Source organism: Nylanderia fulva, unplaced genomic scaffold, assembly GCF_048542155.1.
Source record: "Nylanderia fulva isolate GAGA-0341 unplaced genomic scaffold, ASM4854215v1 Scaffold49, whole genome shotgun sequence".
Classification (NCBI taxonomy): domain Eukaryota; kingdom Metazoa; phylum Arthropoda; class Insecta; order Hymenoptera; family Formicidae; genus Nylanderia; species Nylanderia fulva.
The window spans coordinates 97,429-114,320 of record NW_028190576.1 but is presented as its reverse complement, the minus strand read 5'-3'; the positions used below and the strand labels follow the sequence as shown (position 1 = coordinate 114,320).

Sequence of the window (16,892 nt, the reverse complement as noted above, 5' to 3'; positions counted from 1 at the left end):
TACGGCGCGCGCGCGCGCATCCGGCCGTTCCTCTTCGTCATTACCTGAAAACTGGTACCGGCACTCTTCCGGAGGCCGGAATTCCTTTGACATGAACGGCGCCGGCGGAAGAAACGGGATACACCTGAGTCACGCGTGACTTTCTCAAAAGCACGCACACGGACGTAAACAAAGTGGCCGACATTGTCGAGGAAAATTGCCCTTGCAATGTTCAGTAGCCCGTCGCCGGTCGCCCTTTCTTGTTCGAGCATCGTACGCGTCTTCTCCTTCCGCTCGATTTTTCGAGGACGAGATTCTCCGCTCGCGCGGAGAAAGAAAAAGAGAAAGGGATGGGAGAGGAAGAGAAGTCGTTTATTCTCGAGTTCTCAATTGGTCGTCGAGAACGGAACGTTATCTGATGATGTTGACATTCAAGTGCGACGAAAGAGCTCTCCGCAATGGTCGGCGGAAGGGTTCTTTTGTACGTGGCGAAGGGCCGACCAAGAAACGCGTCCCGGTACCAATTAACATCAAACTGCAACGCTAATTATGCTCTATTGATCTTTGTAGAATAACGATTGAAGAGGAGCAAAGAGAGAGAATTATATAAATCGTTATATAATAATAATAATTCATAATAATATATTCAATCGCACAATATATAATTATTTTACAATTTCAAACATATATCTTGTCAAGAGGAAACAATTTGGGATTTGATTTCTCGAATACGAAAAATCCACCGTAATTTTTTGAAAAGATAGTTAAAAATCCATCTGATGCATCTTTGAATCAATACGAACTGTCCAATATTCAGTCTCCGACGCGCAAATCGTTTCGGAAAGAAATGTCAGAGATAAACGTTATTTCCGTCTGGGTGGAACTCCAATGTGTTTCCCTCCTCGACGAGTACGTAGACGAGAAAGGACTGGTTAACCGCCTTTAATCTAAAATGCTGGTCATCCGAGGACCGGCTACTGTTCGCCCGTGCGATAGACAAGAGGGAGGATCTAAATGAAGCTTTTAAGGACCTTATTTCGAATTGATGCGCGCGCGGATACGATTCGTTCGATCGCCTATTTACGAGGAAACGATGTGCTAGCTCTGGGTCTCGTCGGTCCTTACACGATAGTAAATTGCCACTTTGGTGATCTAGCAATAATTAACGTTTTGCGGTAACACGTGTCCTTCTGCGACAAATAAAACGTGAAAAACAGGAATTGCTTAGATCGAAAAACGTTTTTCAAAAAAAAAAAAAATTCTCTTAGGAAAGCATAAAAATTTTTGCATCTTTTTAAAATTAATTTTAATAATTAAAATAATAAAAGATGTGTGTATAAGCTCGCTAAGGCTCTATAATTTTAAACGCGTTCTTTGAGATCACCGTGCCGACATCTGTGACATTGATGTTCAAGCTGGTGTAGTGGACTACGTTATCTCTGCAAGCGCGAAATAATTTTTGCAAATTCGCTGTTGCAAATTGCGATTGCATATTTATAATATAAATTGCGTATTTATATGAATAAATTGAGAAAACATATTCTTCGCCTTAAACAAATTTATTATATTATATATAGCGTTGTGATATTTTCTTCATCGATAAAATGCGACACATAACTCGAGATCTCTTTTATTATCATTAAAATTTTGCATCTTAACTATTCATTCAAATAATCAGAATTTTAATCGTAAAATATTTAATCCAGAAAAATTGAAAATAGACATTTTAAAAATAACAATATATTTCATATCGTGTAATATTATAAACATGAGTATTATATGCAAATCGTCTCAAAATTATTGTTCATTTTTAAACTTGTGAATTTTACATCAAACATATAAACTTTTACATCAAACTTGCGCTGTAAAAATAGACTGAAACAATATTTTTTGAATAGAATACCGATAATTCTGAGACACTTCATATATACATAATTGAGAGTATCCATGGTCAACATGGCATATATGTATGTATATATATATGGCATGATATATATATACATATAAAAGATTTTCAAACTATATGTATATTAATATATATAAAAATATATATATATATATATAATATATAATATATATATATTATATATATAAATTATATATATATAAATATATAATATAAATATATATATATATATATATTATATTATATATATAAATTATATATATTATATATCAATTTTTGTGTGAATTATGTATGTATATATTTACAATTGTTTAGGCACTTTATATCGATACGACATATATACAACCTATAAGTCTTTATGTACATAGCGATATAACAATTATTAGAGAATGAAAAATATTCATTAATTCATAAAATATATTAAGTACATAACAAAAAGGAATGTCTGGAAATTGAACGCGCTATACATATTCGAGATTCTTGTCGTTATATAATTATAAAAGATAAATATCTAGTAAAAATATCGATGGTACATATAAACAACTAAGCAATATACAAAATAGTACAAGAGAGAATGTACGTATATATATATATAATTTTATATATCGATTAACATATAAAATTCATATTAATATTTGCGTAAATGCAATCTACAAAGTCACTGGACAAATTAGAGATTTTCTTACATTTCTTTTTCCTTCTTTCGACAATCACATAATATATATGCACCGTGTATGTTTATTAAAATTTGTATACAAGTTTCGGTTATCAATTATTGACAGCACATGATCTGCTGGGACAAACACGAAACTTTGCTATGCTATCCTTCGTTGGATCCGCTTGCCAACTTCTCGGGTAAACACTTAGTAATCGTCGGTTCGATTAGTTTCCACACTTCAGCCAACTATAAACAAACATTTGCATCAGCAATCTCTATCCGTTTGCGATTTCAGAGATTTATGCAAATGTCCTAATAGTAAAGATGCTTTCTTAGGATATATGTAAGGAAAGATAATACCGTGCAATAAACACAACGGAGCTGTGTATCACGAAGAGATGATACGTAATACGAGAACAAAAATAATTAAAAAAGAAATAAAAAAAGTATTATGTAACGACTCACCGATATCGCTGCGTTCGTTTGCAAAATGAGCAAATTTATTAATCAACAAATTATATAACATTGTTTTTAATCGATCGAGAATCTTGGCGATATAACTATAAAAACTTACCTCGGAATGTCCGCGGATTTGTACGCTCACGAGGCTCTGTAAGACGGTTGCGAGTATCTCTAAATGTGCGTGGACGAGCTGAGTCTCCATTTGCAGGCAGAGCAACGAGAAGCAATTTCTCAGCTCGACGTTGGCGATCACCGATTCCTGGGAGACCATCTTGTTCTCGAGGTACTCGACGGTGTCGGCCTGAGTATATATACGATAAAATCGCATGCAATCTTCTCGAAATGAGTACGCGTTATGGTTCGCACCGTTCGCGCGTTCGCCAACTATGACGGATTACGTAACAAATTACGCGCAAGAAGTTAAATTTGCAATAATGAGTCTCTCTTCTCTCCTCTCCCTCCGATTTGTCTTTAAGTTGATGGCGAGTAATTATACAACTGCGACATCGCGCGATTAAATGCTGCTTAAATTACGCGCTTCATGCGGATGAGCGCGAGAGTCACGCTTTGCCGGCTGATGAATCTTAAATAAGGTATACGTACGTCGGTTCCACGAATAACGCCTTGCATCTGCCGCTTCTTGAGAGACAACATAGTAGACAGGGCGCGTTGATGATCGGCGTTGACACCTCGCTCGTGTCTCTCGCACAGCATTCTGTGCGCGACTAAAATATCGAGCAGGAGATTCAATCTCTCGCAAACCATGGTCTCCTCTCTGACCGCCTGTTGGACAGCTCTGCTTGACAGCAGGTTGAATTCTCTAAAATATTTTTAGCTTCGTTTATTCTCTACATATCTTATTTCCATCAAAAGCTTTATTAAGCCAGGGAAATTAATCGTGAAATTAAATGTAAATGATAACACGGAGAGAATTTTTTCTTAGAATTTACCCTGAAAATCATGGTAATCGTGGACAATGTGGTATTGGAAGAATTTTATAAGAGCTTTTCTGATTAATATTTACCACAATAAAAAATATTAATAGGTACATAGTAAATTTTACGTAAAATTAATCGAGTATATTTTATATCTTATTGTGCTAGATATTAATATTTTTATTATGGTATATAGATATTAATCAGAGAAACTCTTATAAAATTCTCCCAATAGCATATATTGTCCACGATTACCATGATTTTCAGGGTAAATTCTAAGAGAAAATTCTCTTTGTGATCAAATATGAAGAAAATAATTGTTTAAATCAGATTTCATCCTTCTGTGAAATGTATCGAACCATCTATGAATTTCACAGAATTATTCCATGATTTTTATTCGCATATAAATATGATTTATTTGATGAATTTTTGAAAAACGGTAAGATAAACTCTCAAATGCGATTCGTAATCTATAATTCTTACTTTGAGATTACATGAAAGCCCTTCTTCATATCTTGCCAGAGACTGGAACCGCCGGTGACCCAGGTACCGGTGCCGTGTTGTTCCGCTGCCAAAGTGCTCAGCTGATTGCCGAGCTCGGCCATGTCCACGGCGTAATTGTGCGATCTGATTGCCAGATTGTCGGCGATGTGCTTCAGCCGCGAGATCCCGAAAAGTATGACGCGTATCTGATCGCGGCTGTTCGCGAACTCGGTCAACGTCTCGGGCGGCAGCAGCTCCTTCGCTCTGGATGACAGTTCCGACGTCGCGAATTCGTCCGGCACGCGTCTAAATACCTCGCGTATCTTATGCTGCGTCTCGTCGCCGGTAAACGTGAAGAAGAACTGTACAATCGGGTCCCCGCTCACCACCGGATGGCGAGCGATCAGCGTAAGAAATCGCAATAGAGAACGCCGCCTTTCCTCGAGAAATTGCGAGTCCGCTATATATGTAAAAGGAGGTGAAATGAAAAACTAATTCCTCGAAAGTTCATTACATTAATCATATTATAACATTGTGATATTATAATATATACGCATTTTTCGCATTTTTTAGTATGCATATATATATATGTATGTATTCACCTCCCACGATCTTCTTTGGTGGTAATTTCGGTATCAATCTGTAAGGAAACCGGGCCAAGAGGAGATCGTACAGCGACACGAAGTCATTATAACGTCTGTAGACCACAGAATTGAACCTCTAAAAAAACACGAGATGTACTTTATATTATACTATCTCATATTCTTCAACGCGATATAATCCTCTTATATTATTATATTATTACAAGTTTGAAACTAAATAGCATTCTTAATCTTGCATTACATTTGCTCTTATTTTATACAAATAATCACACAGACACTCTAGTAGTACCTTACTAGTGACTTGATATTCCACGTGCTTCAAGAAGATACCCTTTTTCTCGGGAACGAGGTTGACCTCGATAGTGTCGAGATTACAGATATCTGAGTATGTGTGACTCAGCTTGGCGGGATTGCCTCTGTGCAGCCTCTGCGCCAGTAATGTTACTTCCGACAGATCGCCCAGGACGGGCACGGGTAATTCTGTGAATAAGAAGATCCTCTCAAGCGAAGGATGTATTTTTTGACAGTTGTCGGTCGGACGTATTCAGTGGGGAGATTACTATTGTACAATTATGAAGTGGCAATAAAATTTCATTGAGATATATTAAGCTTAACGAATTAAACTCAGGGGATGATTAAATGTTCTAAATTTCACGAAGATGTACTCCTCTCCGATCTCGGATGTTTAAATGTACTTATTTCTTCTTTTAACTTTTTTGTTCATAAATTCATAAATTTATCATAAATCTGCTTTATATTCATAAATCCAATATATATATTTAAATATACAAATGCACATGTATATTTTACTTTGCATATGAGTAATATTTTAAATAAAATTAATTTCAAATAAAATTAATTGAAAATAATTTAATAATAATATAAAAGAGACAACGTGAAAATATTCATTAATAATATGTATTTATCTGTGTTTCATGAGAATATATTTTTATATGCATATTAGTTTTATCTGTTTTTAAATACTGTAGAAATGTCCTAATTTTTTTCCATTGTTTTATCGGAAGGTAATAATTAAAACATTATAATGATTTAAATAATATCTGTACTAAATAGACTCGACATCGTCAGATTCGTCTGTTCTCGCAATACCGTTACTACTTAAAGAATGGATAAAACCAAAACTGGATTAACGCATTCGACAAATATCTAAGAAAATAGAGTAGGTGAGTTTCATTTTTTTGAATTATTTTCTCTCTTCGTATCCTTTCCTCCATACGTTCTACTTCGACGAGATCCCACGACATTGTTATTCCTTTGCCGTGGCAAATAATCATCGTCGCCGCAACCTCGATAACGAAAGAGTCTCTTGACCTCGCGATACCTTGCTAGGTACAACGCTTATTACATTCCCACAATCTTACCATTCACTATCATAAAGCCGCTTTCCTTCTACGCATTTATAATTTGGCATTATACATATAATGAGGACAAACAATATTGTTTTAAAATAAGAGTTTTCACTGGGACATGAAACTAGTCATTTTCAATCAAATTGTTGAATTTTAATATAATTTTTTTGGCTGAATGACAGGAGACAAGTTTGCAAAAAATGTGAAAATAATTTAGTAAAACATACTCACCAATAATAATAAATAGCAATTTATATAAAAATTTTTTTAGATAGATTAGAGGTATATATAAGTAAGAATTAATATAATTTTATTAACACAAAAATACATATATGAAACAATATAGATTAATTCAAACTGAATACACAGATAATGATAAATACTCGTATATTTCGTTTCTTTATTGCATGCAGCAGTGACACAATATTCTAACGGGAAGTTGCAGCGTATTTTCTCAAACTGCGATAGGGTACGGAGATACAGAACTTTCTAGCGATAAGCAAAAGCGGCAATAATTTTGCTGGTCAATGACTCCGGTAATTCCTACAAGTCTCTTGATATAGCTCGCGAGGTACATTCATATATTATCTAAACACCTGCCCGATAATAGATTTATTCAAGACCTTTCTCAGTGCAGTCCATATATGTCAACGATATGTTAACGGCAGAAATTTGCAGATAAGTTACTTATTTAAGCTATAAAAAATGTAAGAGTTGTTCTAAAAAATTACAGAAATTAAATTCAAAATACGTATATATAACTTTTCTTCGCATTTGGCGAGACGTTTATTATCTCTGATTTGATAATTAATCATCAATTATTATTATCGACATTTATTAATTTTCTGCTAATATATATAGTCGCCCAAATTTCTTGTCAATCAAAAACATACAATGCCAGGAATATATATTATATAAATATATGTATAATCAGAGTATATAAACAGTTTTTATTGGAAAAATATTTTTTAATAAAAGTACATTCATCTTTAAAAATGTTTTCTGGAAGAATTGTATATTTGTCTTTTTTTATTCAAATACTGTTTTACTCACAGAATTATCTTAACGAATTATTAACAAAAACTAATTATAAATCAAAATAAATATATCTATAAAATTAAAAGTTGTAATTTTTTAGAAAGTTTGAATTTATTTCAGAGCTAGCAATTTTAGGATTAATTCGACTAACCTTGAGATTCAGAATTTTCCAACAGCTTATCGCTCGGTTGCTTCCCTTGTTGAGCGAAGGCGACGAGAGCAAGTCCTTTGTAAAGTCCACTTCTCGTAAGATAACCCGTCTTGCTGTCTACCAGTTTCCATATCTGAAGAGGAATAGAGAAACCGCTTTAAGAGCACCGCTTGGAATAGGTCTACTCTCCTAGAGATATTTCGACGTCATTATTCATTTTTGTTCAAATATCTATAGAATAATTTCACTTGAAATAAATATCAAAAATACGAGCGACTGTTCTCTTCTTCAAAAATCGCAGATAATATATAGCAATGGGAAAAAGACAGGTTCAAGAAACCGAGAAAACGTCGGCAATCACATGTACGAATAACGGTGCAACGGTGCACTCTGTGTGAACGAAGCTTAAGGATTAGGCCATAAATGAAAGTAACTGCATTCCGGGGATGTTTCTACCTTGCACCATCCCACCTTTGCTTCCATTCTCACTCGCGTATCTCCTCAGTATCCCCTCTTTCCTTATCTTTGTGCGACACTTTGGCTCCCTTCCTTATCCCCCCATCTCCTTCGTACTCGAAGAAACCGCAAGAGTTGCAGAATGCATTGCACGAGTGCATGTAAACTTAGGCCTTAGGCCGTGTGTAAAAATGTATACGCAAAGATGTAAATATTGAAAAGAAAGGAAAGGCCCCTGTCCCTTAATTTGATTGCAGATATAAATTGCGTGTATACACCCTAGGAATTGGATTTTCTACGACACAGATTTATTATCAAAATTAAAATTAAATAGCTTTATTAATGATAAATTGAATACACTTAAACAGCAGCGAGGTAAATAATTTTATATCGAGCGTACTTTGAAACGGAAGATATATTTACAACATAAGTATTCTGCTGATGCTTCGCAACGAAAAATGGTCTGAATATAAAGAAAATGCGGTCGAAAAGAACAGACATCCATCTACGCCGCTGCGGGCACCCTTGCTCTCTCATTGCTCCCTCACGAGTGTCGTTAAACCTTAATCGTCGATCAAGTTCAAGCCGGGAGTAAAGCCCGACAATAATAGATTCTGCATTCTAGCCATCGTGTGCGAACCGCGAACAAACAGCGAGAATCTGCTCGGGTCATACGAACGTGAGGCGTTTTATATTGGACCGAAGAATGTGATAGAAGTGGAATATAAATAAGGAAAGGTAAAACGAGGACGAAATCGGTAGAAGAAATCGATAAGAAGAAATAGAAATAGAGATATTTGCCGGGAAGAGATAAAAAGCAGATTTATACAGATCGTAAATTCATGAGAAGAGGTGATATAAAAAAAAGCTCAGACAGGAGTGTGTGTAATGCTTGAATATGTAAATTTTTGATGTGATGTACAGGTACGCCGGGAATGTATACACAAAACGAGTTGTAGAACATCGTGTAAAGAAGTTTATGATGGAAGAGACGTGAGAGAGCGATATTAAACTGAGAAATTGTTATCTGACGCGCGGCGTTATATATTCCTTGTACCTTGGAATGTGCGTGTAAACCCACAAAACTTTGTCGTTACCATTATTATATGATAAGATCAAAAAAAAAAAAAGATTGCGTGTCTGTTATCGAACAAATATTTTTCTTACTCAAACGATAGATTACATAACTTGTTATAAATCCATTATATTAATCGGTTATTCAGTTACATGACTGAACAAGAACTAATATTTTTTACACCCAACAAAAAAGTAATTGTTCTATATATATTTTTTTTCTTCTGTTTTAATGAAGGTTGATTATAATTTTGATCCGAAAAAAATGCAAAATATTTTTCATATTTGTAAAGATATATATTTTTAAGAATGAAGACACGAGAAAGTGCTTTCGAGAACGTGAGAGTGTGACATTCGTGTCGATAAAGTTCGAGGCGATCGCACGAATACAGAAGCGGATATAACATCCATGTAAGAACGTAGCATGAAACAAGCCTCGCGTAACGAGAGCTGTGTACTCGCCATCACGCAACATCTCTACGCGAGATAATTATGCGCAAGCACTGAATCGGCCAACAACTCATTACCATCTCTCATTTGCGTACCTGAAGCATGTAATCTTAGAAGACGATGCTCAAACATCCCGCTGCACGTTATAATATGGTGGAAACACAATCGAGATCATGTGTTTTTCTTGACATAACATTTAAATATGTATCTACTTTTTATTTTTCCACAAAAATTATTTTCTACGCGAGATATCAATGATGAGAATTTTATCCGATATCAATTAATGCATTTCATATATATTTTTGTGATTAATTAAAAATTATTTGATAATTAACAATTGCGAAAAAAGAGCGCGAATATATATATTAAATAAAATAACGCGTCTTAAATGCAAATCAAAGATTTTGGTTTTCCAATGGTTTTCTTTCTAACGGGATATTTTTACATATAAAAGTAACATATATTGCGTGCCAATGCGGAAGACGGCAATCAAACGATTTCACCTAACAGGAAGACGACTCGCATGTCGTACGTTAAAACGTTACTGGCTACTGTTGCGTTGAACTTGTTTTCAACGTTGAAAATGGATATTAAAGATGCCTGCGGAAGTATCAACGGTTAATCTATTCTATTTAATTGAGGCAACATATAAAATTATATAGCCGCGGAGTAAATCATGTCCGCAAAAGCCTAGAGAAAACGAGAGAGATATAGGTTTTATTCTCTTTTCTCATTCCGCGTAAATATAATAATAAAAATCGAAACAGATCAGAATTTAGAAACTTAATATATTTTTCATGATTCCAAAATAATGTTAATGATATGTTATTTATAGTAATAAATTATGTTAAAAAATTACATTTATTATATTGTATAGCAATAAAAATATACAGTAAAAATAATATCAATTATATTTTTTTCAAATATGATTTGATTTATATCAAATAAAGAAAATAATAGAGAATAATTTTCTTCAAATAAAACGAAGTAATAATTATGAAATATAAAATATAATTTTCTTTCAAAATGTCGCGAGAATTATAACTCATCATTAGTATGAATAATAAACTTCTGATTGCTTCTAGTATAATGATTACTAGTTTATGAAAGTAATCGTACGTGATGGATAATCATAAATGTGAGCAATCCTAAAAAAAAGAAGTATAATTTAATATAAAAATTAAGAGTTTAACAAGGCTCTGTAATATTAAATATAAATCTAAAGTGTATAAGCTCTTATTGCCTGTTTATACACTTTAGATTTATATTTAATATAAAAACCTTAGATGTATATTGAAATAATCTATGATTGGAATGTTTTGTGTGCTATCTCTGTGCTTTTTATGCAAACACATAATAATGTTTCGATTGATAATAACTAGAAGCAGAGGCTATATAACAATAATATCATTATGCATCATAATCAACCAAATATTATATATTATATAATTTATACCTATATAATCTCATCATACATTATAATTTACAATAGAGATAAAATACAATAGAGAGATAAACAAATATTCCATACATGATATTTCATATATTATATATAGTTAGAATATTATTCTTTTAATGAATATCCTATGCTATATTCAGTCTAAAATATATGTACGAGTATATATATAATATATTATATAGGCATATAAATATTCAAATATTAAAATTTTTATGTGACTGTATAATAATAATAGCCGAAAGAAAAATCTCGCACTAACTACAATATTATTTATTAATAAAAAATTATTTTTTCAAAACATATATATATATATATATATATATTTGCCTTTTAGATATTATTTTTCTATGTTTATACTGTCAGTATGTCGACATTTCTAATTTTAAATTTTATAGACAGATTAAAATTCACGTTGTAAATTCCGGAACATTATTACGTTATAAATCCTGCATAGCCATGTAGGAGATTATCATGCTACTCGCACGTACGAAACATCTCTACGCGGCCCTGCGTAATGCAATTTTGATTGTGTTATTAATACAATAAACGAGAGACAGACACGGCCGTCGCGATACGATCAATTGACAAATCTTGTTGTCGCAAAGCTGTATTGATTTTGACATGAAATCTCCACAAAATAAATTTATCGTATTTAAATTTGTGGAAATTAAGACATTTTGAAATAATTACCATCTCATAAAAATTTAATTGCACAAAACGTTCCAGCCTGTCCAAGAACATAGGTACAAATTTATGAGTTAACATAATAAAATTATTTACGTTCCCACACATTTTTCTAGTATATTTTACATTAATAAAAATAAAATTAAAAATTTAGATATTCTTGCCGAAATTTAATGTATTTAGAAGATGAATTTTTCAATAGATAAAAGACGAGTACCAGGCGTTTGAGAATATGTTAAAACGTGTTTATGTTGTTGCCGCAAGTAACAGAGACTGTACGCGACGGTACGGTTGACCCTGTCACGTAATCTTGCATCATTATGAAGGGGCGTCCACGTTTTATTATCGACAGCACGCCTGTCAATGATAAAACTTTATTTCTGATACGGCGCCTGCGGAATATTTTAATTATTTTTTTTTTTTTAAACTGCATATTGCCACATTGCATTGCATAATGCACACTGAGTAATTGGCATTGGTAGCAATTCTCGTAGAATTAAACCGTAAATAAATTGATTAGTCCAATGAAAAACAGGATACACACATCCCGAACTGCAAATATTAATGCTACGTAATGATGCAGATTGTATCAATATAACAGATTGCTATTGTCGAGATGCATATGATTATGATATATATATATATATATATATATATATATATATATATATATATATATAGATATATATAATATATAGATATATATATATATATAGATATAGATATTAGAAAATAAAAATTGCTTTAAGAGAGGAATTTTTATTTCAATCGCATATTTTGCACATAAATATTGGATAGAATTTATTAATGTTTTCTGAGTGTTTGATCTTCTGAGGAAACGAATTCAATACTTAATATTAATAAAATCATGAGAACGATATCGAAACCGCAAGTAACTATAATATTGCATGAAACAGCGATGAATAATTAATCATGAATTATTACATAGAAAAAATTAATCTATTCACTGGAATTTCTAATGTCGCGTTCCGAGACGTAATCTCAGAACTGGTAGTATACGCGAGTTTATAGTTAAACATCAAGTACCACACAGTAATACATTCAGTAACATCAATTGACTCATTATCTTCATAAATGACGCACACGGACATTGAGATTTTCCTTGGAAATTTTAAATGTCATGTTAAATGATCGAAATGTATATGCGTGCTGCACGGCATCGGTAATACGAGAACCACTTTGTTGTAGATCCAACAAATTATCCTGTCAGCCTCAATGAGATCCACGTGTTCCTAAACGTGGCGTTCCTGTCCGCGATCTGAATAACAAGATAGACGCGAAAAGACCTCTAAAGTTAACGTTAACTATGCGGAAAACTGAAGATCATGTGAAAAACTTCAAGTTATTCTTTTCGGTTCTTATCCTTGAATATTTGCGCGACCTTTCTTGCTTTGACATTAGATTCAAAGTTGACGTAAACATTACCGATTCTTATGTATACAATACATAAAAAACTATGATAGGAAACGTCTTTCTCTAATTGGTAATTTTTTTATATTTATCTATATGATAAGTTTTCATTGCGTAATTAAAATTGAACCGTGAAGTATTCAATCAAATTGACTCGTCATTAATCATCAGATAGATAATCGGAAAAAATACAGTGACTTTGAAAATGTTGAAAAATGATGAAATAAGATCTTCGAGAAATAAAAGCGAGCAATGAGTTTTTACTCACAGTAATATATTTTGAAAGTGTTTTAATAATTGTAATAAATAATGTTCAAATAATTTAAATAATTATAGAATTATTTATTCATATAATTATTTATTAGAATTTTACAATTGCATGCAAAATGCACATATTTCTTTAATGCAATATGGAATACTTCGTTTTGTTAATTATAGCTCCGATGATTGTTGGTAAGAAAAGTTTAGAGAATGAGGCAAAAGACAAATGCAAAGAAAAAGATTCTTATTATGATACATTTCTCGGTATTTCATGTGACATTTTGTATCCGGTCGCGATAAATTAAGATAACCATAAGTAGATTCTTCTTGGGAAAGGTCGCGCACGGTACGTTTAGAAACTGAAACCCGTAAATATGTTTGCCTCGTATTTAAGCTCGCTATCGAAATTACTCTACGGTGTGATGGATTTCTTTATAATTATCTAAAGAAACGCTTCTTTTCACCTTATTCGTCTTCGTTTTATTTACTCTTTAATAAATCCAATAAAATTCAAATAATTAATGTTTTATCGGAAGCAACCAAAACAACAAAACTTATTAGTCAGCGTTAAATATCAAAAAAAATTTTCATTAAAAAATAGATAAGATTTAAAATTATATATCGATCCTATATCAATCTATTATAAAAGAAATGAGATTAATTTATATTTTTATATATAAATCAATCTCATTTTTTATAGATTCTTTAGATTGATATAAAATCAATCAAAACAACAAAACTTATTAGTCAGCTTTAAATATCAAAAAGAATTTTCATTCAATAATAGATAAAATTTAAGATTATATATCGATCTTATATCAATCTATTATAAAAGAAATGAGTTCAATTTATATATTTATATATAAATTCATCTCATTTTTTACAGATTCTTTAAATTGATATAGAATCGAGATCAGATGTAAGTCATACCTGACTAACGACGGAACCGTTTAGCTGCGACTTGACGAGGAGGGACCGGAACACCTCGAGCTTGACGTTTCCGTTGGTGGGCGAGCAAATCTTCTCGTAGACCTCTCTGTAGAACGCCGGTATAGAGCCTGGGAGAGAAGCATGAGACAGATCTCCCCGACAATCTCACCGTCGTTCGCTCGCTCTCGACGGCTCTCGGTAACGAGGCCTTCGAGAGCAGCGTCCGTCCGTTCTATCTACGAGCGTTCTCGTCGTTCGCGCGTGACGAAACGCGAAGTATGTATATATGTATGTATGCATGTGTACATTTGTATCGGTCGATTGTCCCGTAAATGAACGTGCTTTTGTTAAAAGGAACTTAGATGACTTTCTCCGCGTTTCTTACGAGAAACTACGAGCTTCTATTACGCCAAATTTCTTTCAAGAGATCCGGTTTCATTATTATGAGATTATTTTACTTTTTTAATATAAAACAATGTATATAAAATCAAATTTATGTTATCAAATTTACAAGAAAATTTTTCGTAAGAGATTGTCGAAGTTTTGCTCTTAGAATTTACCCTGGAAATTATGGTAATCATGCATGATCATGACAATATGGTATTGGAAGAATTTTATTAGAGTTTCTTTCATTAATATTTACTACAATAAAAAATATTAATATCTATACCACAATAAGATGAAAAAAATATATTCGATTAATTTTATTATGTACATTTTAATATTTTTTATTGTGATAAATAGTAAAATTAGAGAAACTCATAAAATTCTTACAATACCATATTGTTCCACGATTACTATGATTACCATGATTTTCTATGTAAATTCTAAGAGAAAATTCTCTCCGTGAGTATTTAAATTTAAATTACAAACATGCTAACATAGCAATTATAATTGAAAATGATCTGACTTTAAAAATTGTTTTAACATATGTGCAAGTAGAGAAAGTATTTTTCAATTGATTTACCTACTATATTCAATAAAATCTTCAATAGTTAATATTTTCAATATGAATCCATATGTGCAAAAAAATGGCACGTAATAAAATTTCGGTCAAATTAAAGTCATTTTCAAAGTGCTTACGAAACACTTTACGTACGTCATTAGCTGATATTAGCATAAACACGCTAAAATTGTGACCTCTAACTTCCTTTGAACAACATTATATTTGAATAACATTCGCATCATCTTAAAATTTAACGTTTGTCAAGTCTAAACGGTAAACTTTCATCCTACGTAAAGTTATTAAAACGGTAAGGAAATCAGATAGAATCAGGCACGCGAGTTGTTACCGTTATTAACGTTGACTACCGGCCACGCATATGTATGATTACAGCGTGGATGTCAAAGTGTTGTGTAAAGATCAGCTGATTACCGACGAACACGAGACGCATCTTTAATTCGCTATTTTAGGAGCAAAAAAGAAGAAAAAAAAACAGCTATATCGCGAAGAGAAATTTTCGTTCTCGACGAACGAGAGACATCCGCTCTGTCTCATTCTAATTGCACTGATAAGAAGATCGGAGTACATCCGGGGGGACGGGCCGACCGCGTTTCCGAGCGGCGAGATCCGCGATGTCGCGGATCAGCCGACGACGAAATGAGAGACGAGAGAACCGGTTGACCTCGCCGGGTAGACCTTGTCGCGAACTGTTACGGGGCTCTCTTACTCATCATTTACCGAACGACAGATCGGTCGACGCCATGTTGGATCATCCGTGGATCATCCGTGCGGGATCATGCGATGAAGACCCGGGTTGTCGACTCCAGGTTGCGTCGCGATCTCGACGGCGGCGGCGCGCTTTGAGGTTAGAGGCTCGTTCCGATGGTGCGCGGGCGCGTGAACGACTTTAATATTGCGCGCACTCACATACACATATGTATAAATACACACACTCGCGAACGAACGACGTTACGACACGACACGTCGACGGCAAAACGTTTGTGCGCAGAGTCACGCACGAGAAACGCGCATACACAACATACGCGATCGCCGTGCCGCGCAAGACTGACGACGGGACGCCGCGCAACGCGGAACGCCGATGACGCGATCGCGGCGCAGCGCTTTGGCGCGGAGTTTGCGCAAAGCGCGCCGCGACTGACAAGAGCGCATCCTGCACCTGCGACAGCATTGTCAAAATATATGCACAATAACTATCTTTTCAATTAATTCAAATAACATACTTTTAATTGCGAAGAAAACAATAATTTGATAACTGCACTTATTCTTCTCTCTAAATCGATTAATCTCCTAAATGTACATAATAAAAATTCCTGAATTTCAATCATGTACATATATAATTTTAATCCGACGAATTTAAGAGATCCATATAAAAATTAGCAATTATCTATACATGTCTTGAATAAAGTGTATAATTACAATTCTATATTTTTCTATAAATAAAAATAAATAGAAAATAATAAAGAGTAAAAATGTAATATCAAAGAGCAGCAAAAGAGAAAGAATAAAGGGACAATCTATCCATCTCTATATATGCGGATTTTATCGTTTAATATTAAATAAAAATAAAATTATATTAAACATGAAAAATTATTAATATAT

General features: G+C 33.3%; 1 protein-coding gene across 2 annotated transcripts; it reads right to left on the bottom strand.

Moving 5' to 3' along the window:
- Positions 1-1,593: 1,593 nt before the first annotated feature.
- Positions 1,594-16,336, bottom strand: LOC114940104 (sorting nexin-8). Of its 2 annotated transcripts, none has more exons than XM_085486883.1 (9): positions 16,000-16,336; positions 14,330-14,457; positions 7,585-7,717; positions 5,315-5,505; positions 5,026-5,143; positions 4,424-4,883; positions 3,609-3,825; positions 3,118-3,306; positions 1,594-2,789 (listed from the first exon to the last, which is right to left on the bottom strand). In XM_085486883.1, exons 1-9 carry the CDS (start codon positions 16,004-16,006, stop codon positions 2,706-2,708), a joined length of 1,527 nt encoding a protein of 508 aa, XP_085343009.1. In that variant the 5' UTR covers positions 16,007-16,336; the 3' UTR covers positions 1,594-2,705. The 2 variants fall into 2 exon arrangements, with proteins under 2 accessions (XP_085343009.1, XP_029170447.2); XM_029314614.2 differs by having other exon boundaries at positions 16,011-16,336.
- Between the last annotated feature and the right edge of the window lie 556 nt (positions 16,337-16,892).

What these genes read in the sequence shown, in the direction of transcription:
- LOC114940104 (XM_029314614.2), bottom strand. Translation starts at nt 16,035, where the DNA reads ATGGCGTCGACCGATCTGTCGTTCG. An exon ending in ACCAAAGAAGATCGTGGGAG is followed by an intron (nt 4,884 to 5,025) that starts GTGAATACATAC and finishes TTACATATATAG; the next exon opens with CGGACTCGCAATTTCTCGAG. An exon ending in GCGTTATTCGTGGAACCGAC is followed by an intron (nt 3,307 to 3,608) that starts GTACGTATACCT and finishes ATATATACTCAG; the next exon opens with GCCGACACCGTCGAGTACCT.